Source organism: Lissotriton helveticus, chromosome 10 (genome assembly GCF_964261635.1).
Source record: "Lissotriton helveticus chromosome 10, aLisHel1.1, whole genome shotgun sequence".
Classification (NCBI taxonomy): Eukaryota; Metazoa; Chordata; class Amphibia; order Caudata; family Salamandridae; genus Lissotriton; species Lissotriton helveticus.
The window spans coordinates 93,237,784-93,264,109 of record NC_136071.1 but is presented as its reverse complement, the minus strand read 5'-3'; the positions used below and the strand labels follow the sequence as shown (position 1 = coordinate 93,264,109).

General features: G+C 44.1%; 1 protein-coding gene across 1 annotated transcript in view; it reads right to left on the bottom strand.

Annotated features, from left to right (window-relative positions):
• The window catches only part of CASKIN1 (CASK interacting protein 1), a 776,040-nt gene that overhangs the window by 337,890 nt on the left and 411,824 nt on the right, over positions 1–26,326 (bottom strand). The window contains exon 3 of the mRNA XM_078664842.1: positions 9,530–9,627. Within this exon, the coding sequence (XP_078520968.1) occupies positions 9,530–9,627 (98 nt within the window). The remainder of the gene's footprint in view (positions 1–9,529; positions 9,628–26,326) is intronic.

Here is a 26,326-nt window from a genome sequence, read left to right as displayed (position 1 = left end):
CAGTCAGAGTAAGGAAAGAAATCCATTACTCATGGGCCATGGGTGTCAGTCCCCCATCCATTGGTGGCCACAGGAAATCTCACAATGGAAGGCCACCAGGGAGAAATTCTTCATCTCAGTGACGCCCAAATACTGGCTCTCTCCGAGGTTGGGATTCTGGGTCTTTGAAGCTGTCCTCCTCGCTTCCTCCTCCAACTGTCCACTGGCCTTGGACATAAATTCGGTCAGCCTCAAGATTCTAAGAAGCCTGAACCGGCCATCCAATCAGATTCTGTACACACAACAATGGAGCAGCGAGGCTCTGCATACAGAATCTAGAACGCTAACTTCTAACGCCACATGGCACAGTGACGGTGCACACTCACCTCCACAGACAATTAAGCATCGTAAACGCTCTCAGCATCTGCACAGCTGAATCACGGCAATGTTAAGTAGTGCCAAATAAGAAAGCTTTGCATACACAAACGTCTCTCCTGAAATACACCGGTGTAGTATGAAAATGCTTATCTGTTACTTAATGTGTAACATAAACTCCTGCACAAGGAGGGATTTATCCGGGCATGCTTAGTGGCCACTGCAAGTCACAATATCTCATCTCTCCAGCTACAAGCATGCTCAAAGTAATCGTAGCATGTCACATTTTCTCTTGTATTCAGGAGTTCCTGCTCCACCTGTGCTGAAAATGGCAACATTACCTCGGAACACGGCTAGCTCTACTCTTCACGTGTGCAGAGTGACTACAGCAGGCTGTAAAGACCACATGAGGAATATAAGGTAAGTGAAGCCGTCTTTAATGTGGTACAAGCCCTGACACCAAAGGCGTCTAATCAGCACGACAGTATTCCTCCAGCTGCCCTCCAACCGCCACCCTCGCCCAAGGTTCTACGATGGAACAGAGGGACGTCATAGAACCCCGGGCGAGGGCTCGCGACCAGGAGACAGCGCGAGGCAGGTCGCGAGACCTGTCCAGGTGATAGAGCACACGCCAATACAAAGGTAATATAGTAAACACAACACAGGCCACAATCTCTCGTGTTTATAGAGAACACCGTCTCATGTTTACGGAGAGCTCAGAATGAGCACAGCGTGTCAAAGTATTTCATGAGTACGATGCACTCTGCTGTTAATGTGCTTAAAGTCACCATAACATGCCATTTGATCTAAGTATAGTGTAGATCTTGCGGCTGAATATGGCCATATGAGGTTCGGCATTTCAAATGACGCCTGGACTCAGATCTAAGCGTGCTCAAAGTCATCACAGCACAGCATGTCACATATACCGTAGAACGTCCCTCTGTTCCATCGTAGAACCTTGGGCGAGGGTGGCGGTTGGAGGGCAGCTGGAGGAATACTGTCGTGCTGATTAGACGCCTTTGGTGTCAGGGCTTGTACCACATTAAAGACGGCTTCGCTTACCTTCTAGGACAGGAATATATGATAATACAACGCTTACCTGTACCACGCATGGCTTTACCACGCGTATTTTACTACGCACGTGTCGTTACCACGCAGCATTTGAGCACGCAAGACTGTACTCCGCCATATTTACGTTACGATAACCAGCGTCAAAACACCTCTTTCAAAATAGAGATAGGACTTCTATTTTTACGTACACGCCACGTCGTTGTTGAGGCTCTTTCCTTTCTCTCAATTTGCACTGAATAGCGTTTTTTTTCTAAAGTTTTTTTTTCGCTTTTTTTTAGGGGGGGAGACCCCCCCAAACCCCCCTTTTTTTGTCCCTTTCTCCTAATGATATACACGCAGGACGAAGCGAAGGAACGAAGACTGGAAGCAATGAAGCTTGCGTTGTAAAAACGTTCGTGGAATGCACCCGCGGTGAAAAGACGTTTGCGTGGTAAGTGACCCGTTGTAAACGTAACGCGTGGTAATGCGTTTGTGGTAAATGATGTTTCCCTCCTAGAAGCAGCCCCATGGGCCATGCTGCAAGCTTGGCAAATGGGACCCCTATTCTGACGTTAAGTAATAAAAACCAGCCAGAACTGCGGTGGAGAAGGCCACTCATGACTATGGACCCCAGTACCACTGCACCTGCTGCACCGTTGATAGCTACACCGGATTCCCTGATCTGTGCTAAAAGCATGTTGATAGCATGACCACAGCATGAACATTAGCGCGTGTATACAGTGATTTCCATCTGAGCATCCTCGTGTTAGTTGTTGAGTGGAGGATATATTCTAAGACAAAGCACGCTGACGAATTACAATTTCAATTATTTTTTGTGTCGGTTATTTAAGGTTATATAAAAAAAATTTAACATTTGGAAAAATAGCTTCCCAATCTAAATGTGAGGGCTGTATGAGATTTAGACGTGGCAAAAATAGCGACTGTCCAATGTGTGACCGCAGACAAACCCCTCCACGTGCCCAGGCCTCTGCATCACCCCAGCTGTGCCTCTGATTTGTCTTTGCCCTTTTCTCTCATTGTTTGTCAGCCCTGTGACTGTCCTTCCCATAAAGAGCATCGTATGTGCAAAGCTAGAATCGCACATGATGCCCACGTGGAGACGTACAGGACAGCGTGTAGTCAGCAATAGACAGTAAAACGAGGTGTACACTTGAAATGATAATCTTGAAATGCATCCATGTTAGGTAAACTACTTGTGGCAAACCCTACACAAGATTCTTGGCTGTTGCATTTCCTGGTCGCTCTGTTATCTGTGTATTTTGTATGTGGTTTACCGTTGTTCCTGCAAAACATGCATCAAACACCCTTTCTCTTTGCATTGATAACTAATGGCCGCATTTTGAGTTTGCCACAAATGTGGTGGATTGCCACGTCCAACATCTGATGGCCCAGTAGCTCTATTTAGGGTAAGGCAGGCAGTCATGTTTCCGCTGACAGCGCACTCCTGGCCCCGGCAATGGAAACTCTACACCAACAGCCATCAGTGTAAATACATCAAACCTTCTGCTACATTTAGAATGGATGGGTTGGTTTGTTTTCTTCTGTTTGGTACCTCCAGGGAAAGCCTGGCGGCCCTGAACAGAAAAAAAACCAAGCATTGGCAAAGCCAATAGGTCTCGCCTATGTAAGAGCTATTGGCTTTGCCAAAGTGGGGAGAGGGGTTGGCCTAACGGCTAAGGCGCTCGACCTCGGAAACTTGGTTCGAGTCTCGGTAACGACGCCAAAAACACTCTGTGATTCTGGGCAAATCACTTCATCTCCCCGTGCCTAAAATGAAAGTGTGTCCTCATGTAACGTAACTGGTGCTATGTAAAGCGCTCTGATAACTGATTCGGTTCGGTTCAAGTTCGCGCTATATAAAACTCTGCAAAAAAAAAAAGTATTTAAGGCAGTTTGTACATCAGCGTGGCTGCTGTTCAGCATGGCTAAAGGTTTATGGCATTGAAAAGAGCAGCCTCACAAGCAGTGGTATAAAGTGCTGTGGTGCAGAATAGAATACTGGCATAGAGTGCAGTTGAGTACAGTACAGTGGCATAGAAGGCAGTGGCGAGAGTGCAGCGCGAAGTGGCAGAGTGCAGTGGCGTAGATTGGTGCAGAGTAGAGAGGCATAAAGTGCAGTGTCATAGAGTGCAGTGGCATAGAGTATAGCAGAGTACTGCAGAGTGGAGTAGTGTGCAGTAGTGAGGAGTTGAGTGTTGCAGAGTAGAGTGGTGTAGAATAAATTGGCATATAGTGCAGTAGAGTGGCATAGAGTTGAGGGGTGCAGAGTAGAGTGCAGTGATGCAAAGTAGAGTGGTGTAGAGTTCAGTGGCAGAGACTGCAGTGTTGCAGAGTAGAGTCTCGTAAAGTGCAGTAGAGTAGAGTAGCATAGAGTGCAGTGGCATATTGTAGAGCAGTGCAGAGTAAAGTAGAGTGGCGTAGAGTACAGCGGTGCAGAGTAGAATAGTGGCATAGATTGCAGGGTGCAGACTGGAGTAGGGTGGCATAATATGCGTGTCAGAGTGGCACAGAATTGAGTGGTGTCGAGTGGCGTAGAGTACAATGGTGCAGATTAGAATGGAATGGCGAGAGTGCAGTGCTGTAGAGTGGCGATGAGTGTAGTGGCGTAGAGTGCAGTGGCATGGAGTAGAGTGTTGCAGAGTAGAGTATAGTGGAATAAAGTGCAGTGGTGCATAGCAGATAGCAGTAGAGAGCATTGGCATAGAGTGCATTGGCTTTGAGTAGATTGGTGAAGAGTGAATTTGCGTAGAGAGTTTAGAGTAGAGTGGCGTAGAGTGCCGCTGCATGGTGCACAGTGGAGCAGAGTGGCGTAGTGTTCAGTGGTGTAGAGTAGAGTAGCGTAGTGTGCAGGGGTGTAGAGTAGAGTGGTGCAGAGTAGAGTGCATTGGCGTAGCATGTATTAGTGTAGAGTGCAGTGGCATAGAGTGCAGTGGCATAGAGTATAGCAGAGTACTGCAGAGTGGAGTAGTGTGCAGTAGTGAGGAGTTGAGTGTTGCAGAGTAGAGTGGTGTAGAATAAATTGGCATATAGTGCAGTAGAGTGGCATAGAGTTGAGGGGTGCAGAGTAGAGTGCAGTGATGCAAAGTAGAGTGGTGGAGAGTTCAGTGGCAGAGACTGCAGTGTTGCAGAGTAGAGTTTCCCAGAGTGCAGTGTTGCAGAGTAGAGTCTCGTAAAGTGCAGTAGAGTAGAGTAGCATAGAGTGCAGTGGCATATTGTAGAGCAGTGCAGAGTAAAGTAGAGTGGCGTAGAGTACAGCGGTGCAGAGTAGAATAGTGGCATAGATTGCAGGGTGCAGACTGGAGTAGAGTGGCATAAAGTGCGTGTCATAGAGTGGCACAGAATAGAGTGTTGTCGAGTGGCGTAGAGTACAGTGGTGCAGATTAGAATGGAGTGGCGAGAGTGCAGTGATGTAGAGTGGCGATGAGTGTAGTGGCGTAGAGTGCAGTGGCATGGAGTAGAGTGTTGCAGAGTAGAGTATAGTGGCATAAAGTGCAGTGGTGCATAGCAGATAGCAGATAGCAGTAGAGAGCATTGGCATAGAGTGCATTGGCTTTGAGTAGATTGGTGAAGAGTGAATTTGCGTAGAGAGTTTAGAGTAGAGTGGCGTAGAGTGCCGCTGCATGGTGCACAGTGGAGCAGAGTGGCGTAGTGTTCAGTGGTGTAGAGTAGAGTAGCGTAGTGTGCAGGGGTGTAGAGTAGAGTGGTGCAGAGTAGAGTGCATTGGCGTAGCATGTATTAGTGTAGAGTGCAGTGGCATAGAGTGCAATGTTGCAGAGTGGAGTAGAATAGAGTTGTGCAGAGTAGAGCGCCATAGAGTGGAGTGGTGCAGAGTAGAGTGGAGTGGCCTTAACTGGAGTGGTGTAGGGTGCAGTTGTGAAGAGTGCAGTGGTGAAGAGTAGCGTACAGTGCATTGGCATAAAGTAGCATGGTGCACAGTAGAGTGAAGTGCCGTAGAGTGCAGTGTCATGGAGTGGAGTAGGTCAGAGTAGAGTGCAGTGACGCAGAGTGGAGTGGCATAGAGCAGTGCAGAGTAGAGTTGAGTGGTGTAAAGTGAAGTATGCATGGTGTGGCAGCGCACTGCCATTACAGACAACCTATTTTCAATTGAAATAACCATTACATTTGCACAGCCATACAGTTTTACTGATAAATAGTATACAGGGCGCACACGATAATGTGTGAAATGTCATCAGATAATGTATTGATTTATTTTGATCATATTAAAATATTTGTTTCCACCATACTTCAAAACTACAAAACAAATTGCTTTATTTGGGCTTTCCTAATTCAGATATATTCTGACATGTCTGCACAGTTCATTTACAGACATTTAAACTTAATTGTGTGGTAGAAAAAAGCCTTTCTACCACAGCAAGTTTGTCATATAAATCCTCTCCTTTTGAAGTCGGAGAATGAAAAGTAAACACCAAGCTCCCTAGGAAGACTGCCTGATATCTGACCTCTGTCTTTGAATGCATAGCAAATGTGACATGATAAGAAAACGATTTAAAGGCCTGCTTACAGAAAGAGGGCACTCAGAAGTATACAGTATGTAGGCAATGCTCCACAAAAGGGAAAAACTCAAGCTGGATAGACCAATGTGAGCTACAAACTACCAAGCCAATGGTAAGCTATGGACGGAATGCATTCCCAGGGAAGCTTTCTGAATGTCCCTAAGATGTCTTTAGCAAAACATACAGCTATGCTGTCTGGTAGGCTTTGACCTAAAAATGACCTTTACATCCTGGGACAAAAAACCCTCTGGGTGTCAGTGTCATTAGTCCTTTGTTTTTCAGAATGAAACTCCCACTTGGGAAGTTCGATTCTGAAAAACAAAAGTTTGTAAAGTGGCTACATGAAACATTGCTGCCACTCGGCCAACTTTTAGTGCTCTCTTTAGGGCAGGTAGAGATATCTAAATATTTTGGGCAGTTGTCTGGCCAGGGAGGCATGGGTAATGACCTCCACCCCCTGACCGATGTTCGGCCGTTCCACTAAACTGAAAATAAGGCCCAAGACGGGATTCTTTCCTAAGGTTCTCTCTGCCCTTTAAGTCTCACAAATGTTCACTTCCACATGATCCCCTAATAAACTCAATCACCAAATGATCCAATCGCCTTACTTTTTCCATAGAAGTAAGTGTTTAGGTTTGACTATTTGATATTGGAAGGGGAACATGACTAATGTTCTGTTATTGTATTTTCACTTGTTGAGTAATTATTTTATGTCATCAAACAGAATGGTAACTAACATGAAATTCCTTGTTTTTTTAATGAAATGCAACTAGAGTTTTTGAACAACAAATTTTCTGAATGTGGAGGTGGTGAAATCTCAACCACAAAATAGAAAGGCCTGGTCGATTTGTGAGTGGGAAAAGAATTATAAAATACAAAATATACTGTTCTTGGGATAGAGTCTGAAAATGTGTCTATTGAACAACAACGGTAAGATGGCTGACTTTGCGGACAAGAGATGTAGTGCCTGAGGCAAGCCTTCTGCACATCTAAAAAAGATGCTTTGGTCAAAACACATCTGAGCCGTCCCCTCACAAATTGAATTAAATGAAATCAATATAAAAAGAGGATCAATAAATACATTTAAAAAACTGATATTTCAAAATGACAAATTCAGGATTCACAATGACGATGACCTGGAAGCATCGATTGTGAGGTTGTGGCCAGTTTAGGTGTTTAGTATACTTGGAGCGCAACAGACATTTGCGCCCTTTTTGTGCAACCCTGGGCCACATTGGTATTACATAAGAGGTCGCAGGCACTTGTGCTGCCCCTGCTGTAATACAGATAGTGGTTGTGCAACACATGCACCAGTGCTATCTCAGGAGGGCGTTCTCTCATTTGCATGGGGGCTGGATCCATGCACACAAGGGAATCTCTTTACCTCTGCGACTGCACCATATTATGGACGCGGGTTCAGAGGTAAAGAAGCTGTCAGGAGGCGCACTGACAGTTTGCCACAAAAAGGTGGCACACTGTAAGTGCTCCTTCTGATGGCAGCCCTCTGGAGGCGGACAATGGGGTCCTATGGGCCCCCCCAGACATCCCTTGCAGGCGGGTGCAGTCACTTATTAGGTAAGGCAAGGTAAGTATACTTGTAAAGCGCACTGTTACTCCATCTCGGAGTGTCCTGGCGCTGTATACCGCTGGGGAACCCGTCCTGGCTTTACCTGTGAGATGGTCCCTCCTGGGTACCTCCAAGGTGAAGCCAGGCATCCCCGGCGTTGATGGGGCCGTAGTGGATGCACCCGCCAGCAAGAGGCTCTCTCTCCTCTTTAAAGTACAGGCGGGTTGGCACCTGAACAGTGAAACACAGAGCAGCTTTGAAGCAGTTGCTCCGTATTTCACTTGAAAGTGCTGCCCCAAGGGCAGCACGATTTCGCAGCTGCTCTGGGGGCAGCACCTTCAACACAATAGGGCGCACATTGCCTGTTTGCACACGGCACACCTGTTTGAAAGTGTACCATGGTGCAAACAGGGAAAGTGCGTCTTATATGTAATGGGACCCCTGGTGCTTTGTTTAGAAGACATAAATAGCATAAAGAAGATGACTGCTCATACAGCATAAACTCCACAAAAAAAGCAACATATAATTTTCATCCTAGGTCTTTGTGAACTTAAATGAGCTTCTCATATTGCTTTAACAAGAATCACAGTGCTTTAATTATATTTTTCTGCATCAAAACATAAAAATACAGATAGATCTGAGGGATACACAACAATATCCCCACATCTCAACTGAATATTTAAACAAAATGGTAAAAGAAATTAAAATGAAATTTACACAAATATAAAATTCCATAATCTATGAGTGTCTCTAAAAAATATTCCAAGATTTGCTAAGGGGTAAACAATATTACATTATATTTGACCAAGGGTAGTGAAAAGCAAAAGAAAAAGGTGGGTTGAGTGAAAAACTGAGGACAGTGGCATTAAAAGGGCGAAGAAAGAAAAATATGAAGCAACACAAACAATGGAAGATAACCATGGGAGAGAGTTGAGGGTAGCAATTCATTAAGAATTACATTACTGTTTCATCCTTTCTGGTGTTTTGTATTGGTCTGGGAGCTTCAGTGGGGTCTGAAATGCTAAATAACTAATACTTGTCAACCTACATGCTTTAAAATGTATATTTTAAATATGGCGTGGTCAGCTCAAGGTTAACTTGACTGACGCAAAAGATAATTTTGGGAATATTTTTGGAAATGTCATTGAGATTGGTAAATGCCAATTCACAATCGAAAAGTAATCATTCTGCCAAATCATCGGACTAATGATTTTAACCAGCAGTGCAGCAGAGGGCACAGAAGTGCCACCTTTCATGTGCATTACGGGTATCGAGTGCAGCCCGAGGAGGATTGGGTATATGGCAAATTTTCCAGACCATGACTCAATATGGAAAAAAATGCTCCATCTAGAATAATTACAAGCACATTTATTGCATGAGAAAATACAAAACATTTGTTATGGATCTGGTCTTCTGGTCCTGCATTGGACAACTCTATGCTAAATCAGGTCTCCATTATCGCACTTCTTCTATCATTAACCAAGACCGGACAGTGCCTAATAAAGCCTCAACCTGCATTGTGCACATTGGGTAAATGTTCTTGTTAGCTCACTCATCTCTAGTGCAAATTCTAGTGGCAAAGGTCACGCTCCGTCTTATTGCATGGCACTTTCAGATAACTAGAGAAACAATGCATTAGGACTGCAGTGATTGGATAACTCTCTGCATTCATTTCTATTTCTCTGGGGTCATTGAAATTGCTGTCAAATGTTCAGTTTTATATTTAGTTCTCTGAATGGTGATTAACTTCTTATCAAGGCTCTCATTTTTGGTTTTTTAACAAGAGACTCAAGCAAAATAAATTAAGCAATATTCCCCAGATCACTTTATTTAAGTGAATGAGAGAAGAGCAGGAGTTTCTGGCTCCAAACACAACCAATGCACCAGAACTCTATAAAACATCTGGGACACCCCAAGTCAAAGGGAACAGACCATCAACGAGCGTTAAAAATCGCAAAGACCTTGGGAGGCTTTCTACTGGTCCCATGGTCCACTGGAATTCAGGGTCAACGTAGGTACTCACCTTTGTTGTCCTTGATGTCCACGGCGGCCTGCGACTCCAACAGCAGTAGGATGAGCTCGGTGTTCCCGTTAAGTGCAGCATGGTGTAAGGCTGAGAATCTGTGGAGAAAGAGGTAGATGATGAGGAACCAAGGAAGGGCCTAGGACAGGTTCTGCAAACACTTGAAGAAACAGAGCGAGCGCATCATAGGTATGATACAACGAGGTTAGAAGTAGGAACGAGACTAGCACAGGAAAATCACGGCACTTTCTAAGAAAATTAGAAGTTCACAAGAGGACAAAAGATTCGATTTTTTTTTACCAGTGTGTTGCTTGAAGGAAAACATATTTGCATTTTTAGCAAATATATTAAAGATAGGAGCACATTTTGCACTATTTTAAAAAAAAGACATAATTTGTGTTGAAAAGTAATATTTTTATATGATGATCATGCTTTACCTTACAAGTATTTGCTTGTTTTATTGATACCTATGTTCTTTTAAGCCTTTCTTAACCTTTTTTTATCTACGTTTACCCCCTTTTGTTTTCAAATATTTCAAAATTTGGTAAAAAGAAATTAAAATCATATAGGATAGAGACAGCGAGAAAACCTGTTAATACACCAGAAGTAACTGAAAGTGTGCATCCTCTTAGAAACTGTGCGGCCGATTTTCATAGGGCCTCCGAAATCGTGGCTGAAGCACCTCAGCCGTGGCAGGGTTCCCACACTCATAGCAGGTTCCCCACAATAGGCAACTGCGGTACAGAGGTTCCAGCAGAACGCAGGGCCTCCGCCACGAGTACGGAGGCCTCTTGTGAATAGGGCCCTGTACCTTTAGGTGGGTGCAATACACAGTAAAAGGATAACATGTCCTGTGCTTGTCCGCACACACTATTCTCCGTATGTGAGGGAAGCACATGCTATGCCTGTGTACACCAACAGCAGGGAACACAAACTCCTAGGTCTAATATCTTTCTTCTACGAACAGCGATGGTTTTGTTACCAAGTTACCGCTTTCCTGTCCTCTGATCTATGCTGTTTCCTCCTGTAAGACTGCTCTTTTAAACTAGGATTTACAGGCACAACTTGAAGAGCAGAGTGGCTGAACAATACAATCAATTACTTTATTAGTATAACAAGCAAAGGTCCAAGACTAAAAGAAGACATAAAATGTCTTTCTTTCCCTAATGGCTGTGATTAACAAGTGCCTCTGTGCTCAAGTTTGGAGTCACTGACCTTCCTTTTTCAATTCTTTAATAGAGGGGATCCAGTAGGACATAATTTGGTAGGACTTAGATTTTTGGTTCCTAGAATGCAGTTTTTTTCTTTTGATAAATTGCTATGCTGTTCATTTAGTTTTTTTATTATCAACATTATAATGTTAATCTGATTAGTCTACCTATCACACAGTGTATATTTTACTGAGCATTTTTGATTTATTACGGTTGCATTGTTGTTGCATATTAAAAAATTCCCATTACAGACCATTATAAGCGAATATTCTTGTCCAATTGCTTCAATTAAAGGGACCTAATCTCCCAGGATGAAAGCCCAGAGATGGAAACACAATATCCCCAGTGACTTAGTCATCAGACAACCCGATTTATGAATGAACTAATTAGGTCATATTTGCAAATATACTATGTGATAACATTTTTAATTCAATATTTTATAAACTATTATGGGTTTAAAAGAAAGGAAAGCAATTCGGTTGTATTGAATTTCAAAAGTCAATTTCACAATTTGTGGCTGAACCACCAACCTATATAAACGACTTCCACAATACCAACTACCAACACATAATGAGGGTAAGTTATCCAAAGAAGCACTGGTTTACTGTTCCTAGCTCCTCACCCACGTACACCAATAACATGATTGTAGTTTATTAGGTAAATGCAATATTTTGCTGGTCGATATTGGACTACGAAATTATGACATACTACTTTTGCAAGTCAGTAAGAATGCCATTGCTTTGCTTATGTCAACTATCATATAGTGGCATAATACCTTTGCAAACCTATTGCTTTTGCCTCTTTCTCTTTGAATTTCTTTCTTCTATTCCGAATATTCACTGTACACCTCACGACCATCCAAAGACCCTCATGCCCTTGAGCACAGTGACCCTCAATCCACATTTACCGCCATGTGCACACCTTGCTTAACTCACGAAGTTCAAAATGACTCTGAACTAATTTCAATAAAATGGTATTGGCTAAAAAGCATTTCAATTGATTCGCAGGATAATTTTCAGGTGTCAGTATTTCTCTTTTCTCTTTTAGATTTCACTGTCATTTTTTAACCATCTCTCCTCAGTGATGTAATTCCTCACCGTTAAAGACAAAGCAGAATTGACATCAAATAATCTCCAACCATCTCAGTGAGATTAGACAACCCTTAACACAAATGACGGACCATTGAACTTCTTGATAAGATCCTTTACTCAAACCGATATTTGATGTCAAAGCATGGGCCATCAGCCATGACTAATAATAGGCAAAATCCCCCAACACATATATCAAGAGGAATGTAATGCTTACTCTTAAACAAGGCTATTGGCCCAATAACAGTATTTGCAAAACAGACACCAGGTGTTGCAGTCAGCAACAATGGGATGCGGCTATTTAACCTAGATATCCATCACTGATTGCCCTTGCTCCTCTTCATATCAACAAGTCAATTGCTGATGTGGATTAAGACTGCCCTGGCCCAGCCTAGCTATTTCTGATGTAACACTCCTTAGAGTGGGGCTGTGGCAACATAATGAAGCCAACCACTGCCAACAAGTGTTTTTAAGTCTGAGGGATGGCAGGTTCAACCAGCAACTCCATCTCTAGAGACAGTGAGATGGAGAGAGGTACAGCAACGAGGTGTCGTTTTATCATTTAGATCTTTCATGGCCCTCGTTGACCACTTCCGCAAGGAAGAGCTCCAATGGCTTACACAGCAAATTCCAGCTCTTTAGAAAGTGAAAAAAGGAGGCACAGAATGTTACCTACTCATATTCTTTAACTCTTTCATACTCCTTGACCCCCTCCAGGAGCATGGTAATGTCATCCAAGGACTTATGTAGAGCCCCAGCTCTTGGGAAAGTAATAAGAAAGAATGCAAGCACCACTGTCAACATGCTACCCACCCTAACTCCTAACACTCTCTGCTCACCTCGACCTCTCGTCCCATCAAGGGCGGCCTTAGGCATGTGCAAACTGTGCACCTGCACATGGCCACCAAACCTCAGGGGCCACCACGCCAATATATATCCTTAATATAATAATCCTCTGAGGATGGATACATATTTGCGTGGAGGCCCCTGGCAGGGATTTGGCGGCCTCCGGCTCTGTTCCACTTCCAAACACCCTGAACCCCGCCTTTTCACTGGCCTCCGCGCTCTGCCCCGCCATGACCCCCTCTTCCGGGGCCCCCTACCTACGCTCCCTGCCCAGGCCGCCATGAGCCTAGAGCCGCCCCTGGTCCCATACTCACAGGAGAGTAGGTTGTAACAGGTAGCAGGGGCTACAGAGCAGGTGCGAGATAACTTATAACATCAGAGGCTGTCCACTCTGTCCATGTGCCAGCTGCTCACTACACTGCTGCATTACAAAGGTACCTCTTGCGGGAAGGCAAAGACACTTCTCCATCACAACCGGCAGTAACCAGCAGATAACTTCATCAATGCACATATGCCTGCATCATTTTACAGATCGCTTGTTTTTCTAACTCGGAAAAAGAAGCAATTAATAAGTGTATGTTGTCGTGAGTAAGGAGAGCAGGCGGGTTGCCAATAGGGTGCAGGCCGCGACAAAGAAAACAGTGGAAATGGGGTCATAGGAGATTTTAAGAATGCATAATCGCAGCGCATGCAGCTCTAAATGCAGTTCCCTAGACTCCAGCCACCTGGGAAATGGCAGAGTGCCAGGATGGCCCATCCAGTTCTGGGTCGCCTCTATAGTTAACCGTGCAGACACGGTTAATCAGAGAAATGATTACAAAAAGAACATCATATACATTCACAAGTTCATAGCTAAAGACAGCATTAAATAGAGGAAACCTAAAGGTGCAAGCGTTGTGATAATAATACAACTGCTAAATTTGATAATGTTTTGAGAGGAAAGATATGCCAGAAAGAGACTCTACCAAACACAAGTCTAGTGAGTGTGTGGAATTAACTGGTTTAGACCTTATATGCCACGAAGACAAATTTTTCAGTCATGAGCTTCTTGATGAGGACACGGCATAAGTGCTCTGAAGTATGCCAAGGGCATCATATGTCTTCTGAGAACGTTGACGTTTGCAAAACTTGAAGCACCTTTTCAAGGATTTGGTTCCGGATTATTGAGCAAAACAGAAAATCAGGAAATACTGGGGAAGGGGCACCTGTGGATTGGAAATAAGCAGAGATGCGAGGGAGTAGTGGTATTTGAAAAGAAGGGCTTTTTAAGAAGAATGGAAATCTATTCAACTATGAGTTTAAGACATCGTCCCCTGCTAAGAAATATCAACCACAGAATTGCCACTTGTTTTTTATCATCGCGTAAAGGACTGGCCCAGTTTTTTTGTCCCATCTCTCAGCTCTTCTTGTCCTTTCGAGAGCTATCAGATCTGGAACGCTTTACAACTCCATTCAAACATTTTGACGGTGTGTGGGCCTCAAAATGAGGAATATCCTTCAACTTTCAAAACTTTTCAGATCATCTTCAGTCCTGAAGACCTCTGCAGAGCCCATCTCCCTTGGCAGTTCGTTGTTGTATCTGTTTGGGGCTCCTGCTTTACACAGGTTGTTTCCTAGTATTATGATATAACGCTGGGTTATGCCAGGGCTAAATATATACATAAATTAAACTACAGCCATCTATGTTTCACCATTCTAAAAAGATTGTTATCCACTTAAGAACATGGACCTTCTGGTCTCTTACCAGGCCCGCCCCTTCCCGTAAAAGCCCTTTTGTTACAGATTGATAATATTATGGAACCTCCCTCTTATAATGTGTGGCCATATTTATGTTGGCAAACACTCTACTGAGAAATGTCTTGTGTCTTTCTCGGCTTGAACGTAGAGATAACCACAGTGCGGGTTCACCTCTCAGATTTCATGAAAATACACATTTTGTATGAGCTGATGAAGAAGTCCTCGCAGAGCAATTACAAGGATAAAAGCTTTTAGTGAATAGGTCCACCATTGGAAGGCCAGCATTTTACTACAAAGTTGAAAACCTTTCGGCCACATAAAGAAGAGTAAAATGATTAATTAAGTGCACATATCTGATCACGTAAATATCAGTGTGATCAAAGTACTTGAACATGACACACAGCAATCTTTTATCTATCAATCAGCAGATTAAACACCAATATCCCTGAAAAGTATCAGCGGACCACAGTGCGGCTGGCCTAAGATTATCGACCTATCTTAAACCCTTGCAGTTGCATTGAGGAGCACATAGAATCTGCCAACTTCAATTGAAGCCCAGGAGTGGTTCCCAAGCCATCATGTCCGCCAGTCATGCTTTTGAGATCACTTGCCACTTCATTTCACCAAAACAAAATATCAAATGTTTTCTCCTGTGCACTATTGCCAACAATTTCTTTGATAGTACAAAATTCCCAGCAAATGTAAATCATTGTGTCTGCACACTAAATACACGTTCCTAAATAATAATTGGGTGTTAATACTAACTGGGTAATTAAAAAACACAGATGGCCAAAGAGAATACCTTCGAAACAGTCTTTGGAGATTATCACTGCTTTGCAAGAGTTTACCTTTACCTCGTGTCAGAGTGTTGACTAATAGTTAAAGGGGTTTTGCGAAAACATGTATCTTGCCCCCCCATCCTTTTATAGCTAAAACAACGATGAGATACCTAGGAGGATTTTCGAGCGTAAGAAAAACAATGACTTAACCCTCTGTACTCTAAAATGAGAAAGGTTAGTCAAAGAGCTCACCAGATAGCAAAACAAACCTAGCTCTTCACTTCTACGATTCAAAAATTCCTGCCAATACCCCAACTTTGATGAAAATTCCTTGTTTTTGCCCTAGAATGACTAACATATGATTCTACCATTGCACAAAGAAGAATGGCAGTTAATATGCTTAAAGAGCAGTCTTGACGAGAGCTATGAAAGGGCCCACACAATAGACAAAAAGAATAACAGGCATAAGTAAACTGACTTCAAAAAGTACCATTGGCTCAGCTTCGGTACCTCGGCTTGAGTGATAATATATAGATATATGCGTGGGATTTGGTGTCACCCAAACAATTGCCAAAGTTATGGAAACAAAGAACTTTAAGAGGCACAACAAGTTTAAATAAAAATAGAAAAATATAATAAGAAAAACAAACCAAGAACGGATAAAAAATAGATAAGTGGTAAATAAAAAGAGTAATTATGAAACAAGCATTGCAATAGGTCTCGCATTTGTGAGAGTTTGAGCTTTTGGCATTGTAAATGATAATGTCTTTTATTTATGTTTTAAAAACCAACACATAACTAAAAAGCATTGTTATTTACAATGTCAAAAGCTAAAACTCTCGCAATTGCGAGACCTATTGTATTGCAAATGCTTGTTATTCGCAGCATCAGAAGGTGAACACTTATTCAAATATAATATATATTTAAAACTGACCCCAACTAAGGCCCTTACTGTTTTTCAAAAACTGGCAAGGAGAGAAGCATTGCTTTACCCTGATTGCAGCCAGCCAGTCACAGCCATTTGTAACCCAGAGGGACAGTACCAGCCATCGCGATCTAGTACACCACCATCTTTCCGGCTCTCAAGGAACACGGTGCCATAACTGCATCGCAACCCCCTTAAGCAGCGCGTCTGGATGAAACCAGCATGTCGGGCTGACCCCGCAGTGCCCAACATGCTGCAAGCACAAACGGAACATCTCTTCTTTTACAAACAATCCACAAAACGCCAGAGACTTGCCTATTCAGTCATTGCACACGGCTGGTGCCGTATGTACAGGTAAGACAAGATAAAACAAGTGAAGTGGAATGGAGGGGGAAGGGGACGAGGAATTATCAGTGATGCACCAACTACAGAAGAAATCCTAAAGCATCCCGCGAGTGGTGCGCGCGCGGCCAAGTGGTGGCAAAAGTGAAAGCAGTTGGCGGCAAAAGTGAAAGCAGCTGCAGCGTCCCACGAGTGCACCGTACCAGGGAGTTACTGCATAGTATCTCAAAGCTAGACGGCAATAACCATTCATTTCACACTGAAGTAGTTTTGTTCTGAAGGCCCTTTGGAATTTCCACACCTCCCCGAGTTACAGGCAGGCACGTGTGGTAATCAGTACGAGTGACATCACCATCAGCGAGACAGCACTTCCCATTTCTTCCATGGGACAGCTGCCATGTACTTCCCCCGCCCCCGAGTGTAACCAAGTGCCACTACCAGTTCCATGCCGACCAAACGGGTGACTTTGAAAAACAATCCCAACAGGTCGCACGGGCCGGGGACCAAGCACTCGAAGACAAACGATGAGGGAAAATCCCCAACACAGAAGAGCTGTGCGCCCTGGCGGAAGAGGAGGGCAAGAGCACAGCTTTGAACACAATCTCCTTTGAAGCCTATAAAATGTCCCCACCTCAACGCATGAGAGAGCCGTGTCTACCTGCAGCCTTATGCAGATAGTGCGAAAGTCCAGTGCGAGCCATGCTGGTGTTAAACAACCATTGTCTGTTTCTAGCTTCCCGCGTCGTTCTGGGATTGTTGCACCTCAACTGTGGCATTACAGCTGGTAAGTTGATCTTTTTAAACTGATTGCATAAGGATAAATCAAAGTTTCTCTTTCATCTGAATTGGGTGTGTTCTATTTATTATATCACGTCACTGATGATGAAACCTCTGTACTCTGACCTCAAGACGCTTTTTACCACTTTACTGGCGGTTTATCTTCTAGGAAACAGTGCTTATGTGTGTGTTAGACCCCTTATTAGTAATTATAACGATGCTAATAATACAAATAGTACTATTTATGGTAATAAAATAGCAAGAGTAATGAAAAAAACAACAACTTGATTTAATTAAACAATTTAAGCCGCGGCTGTGCTACATTTAATCCCAATGTATTGCCCGATTCACTGTGCTCGCTTTATCGACTTTGTGGACCCCAACGGTACTACATGTGATGTTCAGATTGAAAACAAACCTTTATTAAGTGTGCACTTTTACCCAACAAGCTTTTCTACTAAGACATGCGTGTGTTCGCAAGTGTTTGACCGCAGCGCTTGTTGATAAGCATGTATTTACTTATCACTCGCTGAGTTTTTCGCAAGCAAATCACGTCTCATTATGGCCACTTAACAGCGTGCAATAGCTGGTATTCCCTGAGGTGACTGGTGGGCCGTTAGGAATCCTAAAGTGTCCCACGAGTGGTGCGCGCGCGGCCAAGTGGCGGCAAACGTTAAAGCAGCTGGCGGAAAAAGTGAAAGCAGCTGCAGCGTCCCGCGAGTGGTGCGCGCGCGCTTGGGTGAGCAGTCTTCACTGCTGGCTCCGGCAAGGTGGATGCTGCCACAAGCACGAGTGCAGTGCTTGGAAAGTGAAGACCGATGGCTAAAGGCCCTGCTAGTGCAGCGCATGCGCGCTGCCTAGGCAAGACCTAAAAAGGAGTGCAAAAGTGCTTGAAAAAAGAGTAAATAGGATGATCGGGTTAAGGGAGCGGTAAGTGATTTAAATGGGCATTTACTGTCCAGTACGGAGTACCTTTACTTCTTTAATATGATAGGGAGAGTACCTGCATTTCTCAGCACTGCTAAAATACATTCAATGGGAGAGTACTAGCACCTCTCAGGAGAAAACAGGTGCTCTATATAGTGAATACCTATACTTCCATATTTTAATTTAAAACACTATGAGTAGTTTAACACACAGCAGAGTGGGAAAGAAGCAACACGAGTGAAAGGTGAAAGAGAGGAAAGTGGGAGGAACGTGGGGTCTTAGCAGCACACACAGTCAAGAAAGTACAACACAAGTGCTGATTGGGGAGAGAAACACATGGGCAACTGAGAGTAACGTGGAAGGAGGGAGTAAAGCACATAGGAGAGATAGCTGGAAATATTCCACCATGCAGCGATCCACAGAATTTGGTCGGAACTCTGCATTACAAGAGTAATACAGAGTCGCTAAATACTACCAATTCTGTGGGAGGAACAGAATATTCCACCCACCCCTAGTTGTTGCTCAGTTCTGCTGGACCTGTTAGGGCACCCCAAGAATCTTCTGGACAGTATGGGATCCCCAGGGTGCTCTCACAGCAGCCACCCTGGGTAGAGGGTGTCAAGGATACTCTCCAGGCACCAAGACTTGTGGCAGTTCAACCATGTAGTCTCTGGGTGGTCAGAACTGTTGATGGGTGCTGTCGGGAATTGTCAATACCCCCTCCACCCCCACCCTACTGGCCTCAGGGTGCTCTGACTGCCCTCAAGGTCTCAGAGCAGCAAAGACTGTCATATGATACCTATGGAGCTCTGAGGGTTGCTGGAACATCACCAAAGCTAGGAAAATACAGAACATTTGGATAGACTGTTTACTGTTTTTAAACTTCTAAATTCGGTGGTGGGCCAACCATCCCGCCTTCCCGGAGTTCTGAGACTTGTGGACGGTCGCCTGGGTAATCTTTGCTTTTCTGTGCTCTTGGAATTCTATGGCCTATAGGAGGGACCCTGATGCGCCCAGGGCTATGTTGCCTTTTATGGGGTACCCGATGGGGTCAGTGCTGTGATGGCTGTTTGGGGCCCCTGGGCTCTCAGCCTTTTAAAGCTTGTTGGACGGTCACCAAGATGAACTAAGAAAAAAGAGTTATGTGCTATCAGAAGTTTAAGGCCTGTTTGAGTCTATGGGAGAAAGTTTTCTGGGTTTCCCCGAGGCTTCCATGACAGACAGGTCAGTCAAAGGAACCCAGGGCAGCACCCTCAACCACCTAGCCTGTATGGGTTACATTGCAGTGCTAGAAACAATAAAACTGGTTAGTCGGTCAGCTGCATGCAGTTAAGTGTTTTTTGGGTAGGGGAACCTAGGAAGTGCATAGAGTTATTAGGTCTCTTTGAGGTGGGGATGTTACTGTTTGACTGATCAGACCCTTTCGAGGGTCCCAAAGGTGATGGTCTCACATAACTCATTTTTGGAGGATTCTCATGGTGCTCTAGGATTTGTGAGACTAATCCTGGGTTTCTCTAGAAACCCCAAGCTGGGTGAGAGGACCTGCGATGAGGGGCCATGCAAGTGAACAGTAACTCTTGCTGAGCACCTCTCAATGTTTTGAACAAGTGTTGCATCGAGCCTGGGATTGCACAACACCTGGTGCGTGAGCATTCAGAACCTTTTACGAGAGGTAAGTGCCTGTCTGCCAGTCTAGAGCATAGTTACAATGTCGTGAGGCTGCTCCAAATAACAATGACCTACTATGTCCTGGCTACTTCTCAATACATGTAAACACCAAAGAAGCTATACAAACAGCAGATCTCCAAGTGACAGCAGCAGGATTTTCCAGATGTGGGCTTAAGCATATTACCTAAGAAATAATGGCATCTGAACTCCCATATTCACTAACTCATCCACCTACACATTAATCTCGGTGCATTAAGGACCCACTCCAGAGATCTTTCTGTAACGTAAATGCCACTCATGCTTTACCTGCTCATGTTCTGTGGGAGATGACAGCTAGTGCTAGTCTGCCCTGCTGAATCTGTTCAGCAGGAAATAGAAGATTTCACGTATTGCCCTCTGTGGGAAAAAACTTGTGCTGATGATAACCTAGCAGTACCGGTCCGCTGAGATTGGGGTGCTTTGTCAGGTCCCTGGTGGTGAGTGCTAGTATGTGTGGCAATGACAGGAAGGTGTGTAGATGTTTTCAGGCATCAGTAAAATATCCACACTTGAAAAGGCAATATGCTTCGAGCAGAAGACTGTTAACCGGCGTACTTAAGAAACTGCAAAAGGCGGCTGAGACAGTCAAAAGACTTACTATGACAATCCTGGGTCAGCGCTCTAGTCTTTGCAGCGCGCGAGAGCCAGGAGATTCAAACGCGCTTGTTTCGGCGAGAAACAGCACACTTCAACTGTAGCGTGAGACGTGCTGAGTCTTCCGTTCGAACAGGCTTCTGAGGACGAATTGGTGAGGCGCTAGGAGAGTGCCTTCATTTTGGGAATTTGGAGAGCAATATTTTGTTTCTGTACTTGGGTACCAGAGTCGCGGTGAATCTAATTTTTGAGCGACAAGGACTGAGTATTTCTTTAGCGTTAATGCGCTGTTGAGGGAATATTAAGGCCTTCTCTCTGCTATCGCGCATTACTAATATTTTCTGTTTTCCAAAGTATATTTGACAAGAGACTAATTCCTATTTGTGTCAAGGTTCCGTACAAGAAGGAATATACTTGTGGAGAAGATAACATTATTTTGGGTAAGCCTGCATCAGCGAATTTTCAGCAAGAAGATTAGGTAAAATTATTTGAATTCTAAAAGATTTAATCATGACTTAAAAGACTCACAGCAGGAAGCTAGATAGCTGCTTTGTCGTTTTCTTTTTAAAAAAAATCTTTTTATTTAAAACATCAATACTAAACAACCATCAGGTGATAATTTAAACTGTTGTAGGCGTCATCATTTCTTTCCATACATCAGAAGATATAATACAGAATAGTGAAAGTGGATCAAGGGGACTCGTGCACCTCATCTTCTTCTTGGCGCGTCGGGGGGTCACAGATGTCTCCACGGTAATGGTTCCAAGCCTCCCAAACCTTCCCCCTCATTCCAGCGTGTCTTGATAAGTATCAGTGGATCCTCCATATTATTTATGAGTTTCCTGTAGATTAAAGAGATAGTCTTCTCGGGGAGGTGACCATCCAACACCCAGCCTTCAAGGGGGGAGGCGTCGGGAAGCGATGTAGCTTTGTCGTTTTCTTAAAGAAATTCACAAGACTTCGTGCAAACCAATTTCTCTACAAAGACTGACATAGGGAAATTTGAATACAACTGCATATGAGATATTCCAAGAGACTTTAATAGTGAATATCTCTTCTACTAAGAGAGAAGCAATTGCCTTGAACAGTGGGGTAGGAATGTGTTTAGTTTAAGTTATAAATAAATAAAATAAGAGACATATAGAAGGGTTGTGGTAGTGTGTTGTTGCATGACTCTGTTTCTTCCCCATGCAGATGCAGTAGCGTTAATCCCATACAGTGAAGCTGAGGCGCAGGAGGTGTCCAGTGAACATATCTTCCAAGGCAGTCTCTCTTTCTATCCACTTCCCCTTTCCCCCCTGCTGTTGCCATCACCAGGATTTGTTGTGCTGGTGGGGGTAGTAGTGGAGGAGCGTTGGGACCATCGTCGACTCCTGTGGAAGTAGTTTGGTCTTCTGACACGCTTACACTGTTTCTGCAGAATGTATACCTGTTCTATGAAGAAGGTGTGTTTCACCTTTTCTGTATATGTGAGAGAATTGTGTTATATTCCTTCTTCCACTGACGCTTGTCCTTAACTTATGGTTTTTAAGGAAAAAGTAGCTTTTTTAGGTCTCGCGGACCTGCGTTGCAGCACGCATGCGCTGTCCGCTCTGCGAGGCTTCTTGGAATCAATTACATTTTAGAAGCGGAGTGTAGGTTCTGCACCTTATTTTCATTGGCTTGCATCATTGTCCATGCTAAACGTTGGCCTCCGATTGTAAGTGAGGCTTTTTAGTCCCTCCTTGTTACCGCCCTGTCTCCTTTTGGCCCCGCCCACCCGGACTGGATCATTTACTTGCGGCTTTACAGTCTCCTTCATAAGTCGGTAGCGCACTGTTTTTTTCAATCAGTCGGCTTCCGTTGCCATCCACTCTTGTTGCCTCGTTTTCTCTCTCTCTCTCTCTGCTGTTCTGTTTCTGTGCACCCACCTTCTCTTCAAGTGCCTACTTTTCACGGACTGTCTCTCGCGCCTTTTCCCTGTCTCACTGATGGCCGGGCTAACATCTCACTTCAGGGTGAGCACTGCACGCCGCCCTGTCCGAGCAGCACTCCACAAATGGAATATTCTACATAATTTCCAAAAATGCCTGTTTTTATCACCCATTTCTCCTCTATCAGATGACATTCAGATTGATAGCAGATGACTCGGCTGACATCGCCGTGGTTTTACTGGGTCAGATTTACCATCTCGTTTTAACCGATTTACTGCTGGCGAGCCGCCGCGACTGCTAATGCTATGGCCATAAAAGCGCCAGCGGAGGAGGGGCAGGCCGGGGGCAGTCGTAGCCTGTGTGCCGTCCTTGGTAGAAAGCATGAACGGTGGGCGGCCCGCGGGCAGGTGAAGGTCCCTGCCCCCGAGTGGTGGATACTTATAGTGCACTGGTGTACACGCTTTCCGCAGTGCAGAACCCAGTGCCTCGCTCCCGGACCGGCCGGACTGATAACAGGATTATTTTTTTATTTGCTGAGATTAGGAAGATCTTCACATCAAGAAGGCCTCCTTTGCTTTATCCGGCTGTGAAATATTTAAAAACCCACGAGGTTGTTAACCTTTTTTAAAGGGTCTAGGGAGCGAGTGCCTGAGTATAAAAGATTGCATCAGGAATTTGATTATTTCTTTGAAAGAATACATTTATCATCAATAGATATAAGAGACACGAAGGTGAACAATATAAATCAGCTTTTTAATCCGGTCTTCATCAATTAGTAAGTTTTTCAATTTGATGTGCTCTTTTAAAGAGTGACATACGTGGCTACTCCAGAAGAAGGCGCTGGTCGCCGAAACGCGCGTAGAGAATTATTCCTTCATGCCACTTTTTAAATTTTGAATTAAATGTCTTTTTTCATGTATTGATTGTTTTTTCATATATTTCAATTATTTGTTGATTAATACCTTGCATTTAATATCATGATTTGCATGATATAATTTATATGATTGATTTTCTCTGTTGATATACTGTAGAGCACTTATTGTGTTTTTTATGCCTTTATTAATTTGTTACAAAACATTGTGTTCATGATTTTAAGATTTGAATTATATATTTTGTATGATTGATTTTTCTTTGTTTACAGAATTTATATTAAAAAATATTTTAACTAGACCTATTTCGCTTTATATGACTATTCTATTGTGATAAAAACAGTTGGTTGGTTCAAGTGCCTTGGTTGTTACCTCTCATGCTAGTGCACTGGTGTAACCAGATTCCCCACGCCACAGGGTCGTGGAATGGAGCATGGTGTGTGGCTTCGCTTTAATTTATAGTCTGCAGACTAATCCGGCAGGAGGCGTGGGGCTCTGGGGAGTGCGATGCTGACTTAAGAACATGTCTTCTCTGCTCCTTCCCGCCATGGTCACACCGCTGTCTTGACCACGCTGCCACAGTTGGCATATAATGCTGCATACCTCGCACTTGGTGGCCGCCAGATAAATGACCTCGTGATTATGATGCCCCACGTGCCATTATTCTGTGACCACCCCTCCCCCTGACACTAGCTGGTGCGCTCTGCATCCCCTTATTAATTGCTTGAGGGCGGTGGCCGCCTCTTCACCAGGCACCATTATCAGCCCGAGCCATTAATGCGACAGCTGGCAAACAGAGGGGCTCCCGGCATTCAAAGCTGGAATCTGCGCTGAACGTCGACAACTGGGGTGAGCAGCGGCAAGCAACTGGTGAAGGTCAAACATCTGGGCCAGCTGCAGCGGCGCATCGGCTCGGGTCCAGGCCTAGACCACCGTGAGTCAGCCTGGGTGGGGTGCACACAGTGGAGCTCGATGGCAGTCCTTGAGAATGAATCCAGTCAGGCATTCGGGATTGCCATTCTCTCAATTCATGATGCACTCCTTGACCCAGTGTGCTTGCTTCATGGGCAGGCAGAATAAAGAACAGCAGGCCCTGATGTTTGGGACATGGTAAACAGAGGACAGCTGGGACACTCTACCCTAGGCTGTGCGTTTTTGGGGGGGATCTGCTCTTCTGTTACATGACCAATGTAAATCTGCATTTATATAGCGCCTACTACCCCTGACGAGGTGTTACATAATAAACAAGCATTTGCAATGCAATAGGTATCGTATTTACGTTAGTTTAAGCTATTGGCTTTGTAAATGACAATGCCTTTTATTTATGTTTCAAAAACCAAAACATAAATAAAAAGCATTACCATTTACAATGCCAATAGCAAAAACGTGCTTAAATGCGAGACCTCTTGCATTGCAAATGCTTGTTGTATACTTTACTGTGTCGCCCTAAGTGGGACGGGTATGCTCAGACATGGGTCCATGCGCACTGGGTCACTGGGACCAAGATGAACCCATAACTAGGGCAAAACCGGTCCTGGGTTGCTTGTGTTAGAGTTCAGGGAAGAGTGGGCTTGGTAGTTTGGGCTGGACTGTTCCGATTGGAGGAGGGTCAAGACTGATTTGCATACAATGATTGGGATGCAGCCAGAGTAATCACCAGAGGCTAAGATTAATTCAATCATTCCATCCATCACTTTTTTGTGTACTTTAGGGTGTCCACGCTATAGTTGTATAATATTGCGAAGAACAAACAATTCACATTGCCAATGCATGATATAAGACAGTGAACCCTTACATTTCACGCGTACAAGAGGCAGTTATAGAAATAATGAAAATGTTAAACGCAAAACTACCTGGCCCACAACGGAACACGCTGCTGGTTAAAAAACAAAAATGTGATGATTGTATCCTTTCTCATGATGCCAAAGCACAGAGTTGTGAAAAACAAAATAAAATGTACGAAGTCAAAATAATGGCCTGGTATCTATCCCCTCTTTCCAAGCACATCTTCGTCCTAGAAACTGGTGCACTATAGGTACAAAGCTTATAAAACTATTGTAATGTGCTCAGAGGTAAACAAGTGCAGCACGTGCTGCAGTGCCTTCAAGTGAGGGCCTGTTGGAGAGTCTTCGGCGCCAGTGCTTAATTTGAGCCGGTGGTTTCCAGTGCTCAGCACAAGCACCTACTTGCCAGCACTGCGGCTTATGACAATCCTCCACATGGGGCGCTGTTAGGGTGATTTAGGTATGAGCACAACAACAGCTGTTTATTAGTTCAGTTTGCATTTGCAATGACTAATACCTGCCTCCCAAGCCATTCTTATAGCTTTGGGGGCGTGGAATAGTCTGAACTGTCACACTTCTGTAAGAAGAGTGTGATGGTTAGTAGCTGCGTTTGTACTGTCATTGGTAGCAGCAATGTGTGGTGCAAGCTGCAGTGGCCTCCCGACGAGAGTCCCGGCACTTAGGGTTAGATGTACGACCCTTTAATTTAGCGCCTCGCAATTTGAGATTCATTGCGAGTCGCAAATTGCGAGGCACTAAATGAAATGTACAACAGTGTTATTAATACACTGTTTTGCGATTCCCAATTGGGTCGCAAATTGTGAGGCTCAATAATATTAATGAGGCTCTCGCAATTTGCGAGCCCATTGGAAATGCCGGCCCTCCCAGGGAAGGTGGCCTGCTGGGCTCAGCAGACCATCATGTCTGGGACTGCTTTTCAATAAAGCAGTTTTTTTTTTTTTTTAAATGCAGCCCATTTCCTTAAAGGAAAAGGGGTGCATTTTAAAAAAAAATTAAACGTTTAGTTTTCTTTTTTAAGGGCAGGCAGTGGACCCTGGGACCACTACCTGCCCTTGGAAAATATTTTAGAGACAGTCACAAAGTGGAAGGGGTCCCCTGGGGAGCCCTTCCAAATTGCCACTAGTAAATTGCGAGTTTTTTGCTACAGCAATTGCGGTCACAAAACATTCACACATACCTTGCGGACGCAATTAGGAAGGGAACGCCCCCTTTCTAATTGTGACTCTCAATTTCTAAATCGCGAGCCGCAAATAAATTGCGACTCGCTATTTTGGAGT